General features: G+C 33.1%; 1 protein-coding gene across 1 annotated transcript; it reads right to left on the reverse strand.

The window, feature by feature from the left end:
- Nucleotides 1–635: 635 nt before the first annotated feature.
- On the reverse strand, nucleotides 636–2,349 carry LOC143534649 (protein SENESCENCE-ASSOCIATED GENE 21, mitochondrial-like). The gene is made up of 2 exons (XM_077029087.1): nucleotides 2,195–2,349; nucleotides 636–1,096 (listed from the first exon to the last, which is right to left on the reverse strand). Exons 1-2 carry the CDS (start codon nucleotides 2,245–2,247, stop codon nucleotides 880–882), a joined length of 270 nt encoding a protein of 89 aa, XP_076885202.1. The 5' UTR covers nucleotides 2,248–2,349; the 3' UTR covers nucleotides 636–879.
- Nucleotides 2,350–4,605: the final 2,256 nt, after the last annotated feature.

Raw genomic sequence — 4,605 nt, forward strand, 5'->3', positions numbered from 1 at the left:
CCATTGAATGTGACGAGGGATGGAAATTGGACCACCTCCACCCCTAATGCCATGTCTGATTTATCAATTTGGTCATTTTTTTTTGAAAAGAGTAGTCGATACACCTTTTAGAATTACCAATCATGAATTAGAACGTGACATGTGTAATCTGACCAAACATATAGGTTGGTGCTAATACATCTGAACACATGTTGACATATATTGGTTGATAATAATTAGAGAATAAAAAAAAATAAAAAAGAAAGAAAATCAAATTGCTATTTTCATTATCATTGTGAAAGAATGGTTTGGAGAAATGTTGTGATTAAAATTTGAGAAATTAAGAATGTTATTCTTTTGTGCGCACTAAATCAAGTTAAAGATTCATTCAAACAAATTCCGCTATCATATTTAAAGGAGAAGGTTAACGTACAAATAAAATTAACGTGCTAATAATTACTCTATTTGTATATATAATTACTCTACTTAATTTTCACATTTAGCACATTAATTTTATTTGTATTTAATCCAAACCTCATATTTAAAAGGAAAACTTAAGATAAATTATTAAAGATTCATTGAAAAAACAGATTAATTCCAGCTAATCATATTTGCATGTGCAAACTAGCAAATATGTGAACATAAAAGAACACAAATACCAAAAGTGATAATTAGAAAAGCAGTAAACATTTGATAACGTTACAACGTTTCTAGCACACATAACTTATTAATTATTATAAAGATAAATGACAGAGATAGAGAGAGATGTAGAATCATGAACCAATTCATCCTTCTAAACATAATCAATTCGATCCAGTTGAACAGCCCGAAACAACGATTTAAACGAAGCAAATCAATCATGCATCATAGCTCAATCCAACTAGCGGATCAAAGTGCTTCCTAATTCTGCCTAGTTTTGTGCTTCAACAGCATCTCACGAAGCTCAGCTGGATCAATCTGGTTTCCATGTCCTTCTGGCTTGTAGTACCCAGTAACCGGATCCGGAATCCACGCGGTTGAGTTCTTCGATTCTTCACCTCCGTTCTTCATCATCGATATCACGCTACCCTTTGCGGCTTCAGATACTACTCCCTGCGATGCCGATGCGTATCCACGCCTGTAATAATCATCCAAAACATTATAATCTGTAGGAGATGGGTCACGTTTTTATAAAAAAAATTATTAAACAAATAAATAATCTCTTTATAAAATTTAGGAAATTGTAGTATATATACCGTAATAAATACTAATAAATATTATTTGTTCAAAAAAATTCCAACATAATCATTATTAGTGATGTCAATTGTGTCAAGTTAACGACTTAATGTGTTGACAAGTTGCGAGTTGATGTCCCAACCCGTTGTATTTGTGTCAAAAGTTTTAAACTAACTTATAAAAAAAACTAATACAACTTTTAAAAAACATTTTTTCCTTTTTTATTTGTGTCAAATAAAAATAATATAACTTTTTAATAGCATTTTTTCCTTTTTTATTTGTGTCAAAAGTTTAACCTAATTAACAGACTTAAAAACATAACAGAACTTTTTAAAAACAATTTTTTCCTTTTTTATTTGTGTCAAATAAAACAATATAACTTTTTAATAACATTTTTTCCTTTTTTATTTGGTGTCAAAAGTTTAACCCATTTAACTAACTTATAAAAAATAATACAACTTTTAAAAAACAATGTTTCCTTTTTATTTGTGTCAAATAAAATAATAACTTTTTAATAACATTTTTTCCTTTTTTATTTGTGTCAAAAGTTTAACCTATTCAACTGACGTTAAAAACATAAAGAAACTTTTTAAAAATAATTTTAACTTTTGTTTTTGAACGTAAAAACTACAACTTTCTTGTTTCTTAGACCGACAAACTCCATAATTTGAAGTCCCTCCGCTCAAACTATGTTATAAAAACATATCGAGTATAATTTATTTTAAAAAAATATTAAAAATCTTGAAATTTATTGAAACTATAATTATAAAATATTCTTTCGAATTTCATTAACTAAAACAGATTAACGAGACAACCAGAACCCGACTTCGTTTTAAAACAGATCTATCCGAACCTGACCTGTTTTAAAACATGTCACGTTGGTTAAAACAAAAACATGTTTTACTTCATGTCGTGTTTTAAGTCTTGCCGACAAGTAACGCTCCTAATTAATACATACAAAGGCAAAGTTACAAACTAAATTTTGTTAACGTGAAATCACCTGGCAACAACAGAGAATTGCTGAACGACAAAAGATGAGACAACTTTAGCCATTGATGAACTTAATTAATCGATGCAACTACAGAAACTCGTAAAATGAAATTTCTGTAGCTGCAACGGCTATCGGATGTCACGTTAGGTCTTATGAGGTTGAAGATAATAAGAAAACAGGGGATATTTATAAAGGTGGGAAATAGGGTTTTTATTTTTTAAAAGTGGGCTGGATCAAGTGCAGTGTATGTTTCATGGCCCACCAAGGTCCATATCACGCAAGCAACATAATAATAAATTAATAATAATAATAATAATAGGGAAAATTCCGATAATGGTCCATTTAGAGAATGTGTTTTCAAGATTATCCATACTAATTCAAGTTTTCAACTTTGTCCCTTTAGCATCTCGTCGTCGATGACATGATAGCAAACACCGACGATGCGTTACTGAAACAAATAGAATAACGACATGTGGCCGGAATAGGTCGTCGACGATGCGTTAGTGGATAACGCATCGCTGCTACCCTACGTTAGCAACATAACGCATCGTCAACCCTATGTTATACCCAGCAATTCGTCGGCCATGAGATCCGGCAGGTCGTCGTCGGTGATGTGAACACGGGTGTCAGGTATGGCAGCCCGTCATTGACGTCGTTAACAAGAACACATCGTCTGTGATTATATGGGCCGAAGAACACATCGTCGACAACCTATTCCGGCCTCGTGTCGTTATTCTATTTGTTTCAGTAACGCACCGTCGGCGTTCGCTATTATATCGGCGACGAGATACCAAATGAATAAAGTTGGAAACGTGAATTAGTGAGAATATTCTTAAAAACACAATTTATAAATGAGCTATTTTGTGAATTTTTTCATGATAATAATATTAATTTGTGTGACTATAATGATGTGATATTATATTATTATTGCACCGAAAGGAACATACACACACAGGTGTCGAAGCAATATTTGGGGCGGCGGTGATGACATACCACGTGGCTGTTACTTTTCGTGTAGTGTGCGGGTCCACCGTCCACGCCTGTGGGTGAGTGTAAGTCAAGTCCTATGGTATGGTCTTGTGACTCGTGCTACTATTAGAAAAAGAACACATCGTCTAACTTTAAGGAGTAAACCATCATTCCTATTTAAAAACTTTTATCATTAATTTTTTTAAATCATCACCTTCATTTTAAAAGGGGGCATTTACATATATCCCTCCTTAATTTCCCTTATTACATATTTCCCCATGCTAAATATTTAATTACTTTTTTCCTCTTTTTAAACCATATATATTAAATATCTTTCCATTTCATTAAAATTAATCAACTAAATGACAATTTTACCCTTAATAAACTAATTTACATACAAACCCTCAATAGTAACAATTATATATATCCTCAATCTAAACTCAACCTAATTTACATATCTGTTCCACTGGCCTTACAACATCTTGGCTCTTCCTAATGACATGCAGGCAGTGATGCAGCCAAATTATGTTAGTATAGGTCCTGTTTCATAAGTTATTGTTAAACAATAAAATGTGAATCTAAAGCAGAGGTATACAACCTAACAAACAGGCCTTAAATTGAAGGCAAATACCAAGAGACTTGAAACAAAAGATAAATTATTGTGGTTGATTACATACCAAACTAACAAAGTGGCCCTAAATCGAATGGCAAAGGTGATGTCTTTATGCCGGATGAATCGAACAGCAAGTTGATGTTATTATCGTTTGGACGTCGGTGATGAATTGAACGGAGGATTCGAACGCGATGGGATGAATTGATCTGCAAAGGATTTGCCGATTTGGGGATTTTGAGGCAGTCAATTGGTTTTTAGCATGTAAATATGAGAAATACATAAGGGTAGATGAGTAATTTGATATTAGAAGGGAAAATGTGTAATTATAATTTAACTATTGGGGAAACATGTAATTGAATGGCTTAGAAGAGAGATATATGTAAAAATCCTTTTTAAAAAATTGGATGTCCCCTTATCACTAGGCTATTAGATAAAGTTTTTCCATTAAATCAATATTAGATATAATTTAAGTTTCTTTTTACTTTATAAAAGTTCTTAATCATAATTAGGGTTGTTACTTTTAGGTTGTGTTTGTTTTTGCTTCAAACGTCTGCAATAGTCGCAGACATAAGCCTCTGAAAACAGTTTGTTTAAAAAAAATTTGAAAACCGTTTTTATGGTCTTAAAAAATAAGTTAACATCCAACATCTTCACACTTCTTAACAACCTACCAACACCCAATGTCCAACACCACCACCACCCACCGTCCGTCACCACCATTGTCAACCACCCACCACCACCACAGTCCATCACCACCACCACCCACCGTCAGCCACAACTACCGTCCACTACCACCACCCACCACCTATTGTCTGCCACCACCACCCACCATCGGCCA

Source organism: Bidens hawaiensis, unplaced genomic scaffold (genome assembly GCF_021521415.1).
Source record: "Bidens hawaiensis isolate Kalapana, Puna unplaced genomic scaffold, B.hawaiensis_p1.1 tig00010256_1, whole genome shotgun sequence".
In the NCBI taxonomy this organism is placed as follows: domain Eukaryota; kingdom Viridiplantae; phylum Streptophyta; class Magnoliopsida; order Asterales; family Asteraceae; genus Bidens; species Bidens hawaiensis.

Coding starts and splice junctions, on each gene's coding strand:
- LOC143534649 (XM_077029087.1), bottom strand. CDS start 2,247: ATGGCTAAAGTTGTCTCATCTTTTGTCGTTCAGCAATTCTCTGTTGTT. Junction 1,097..2,194: donor CAATTCTCTGTTGTTGCCAG/GTGATTTCACGT, acceptor TGATTATTACAG/GCGTGGATACGCATCGGCAT.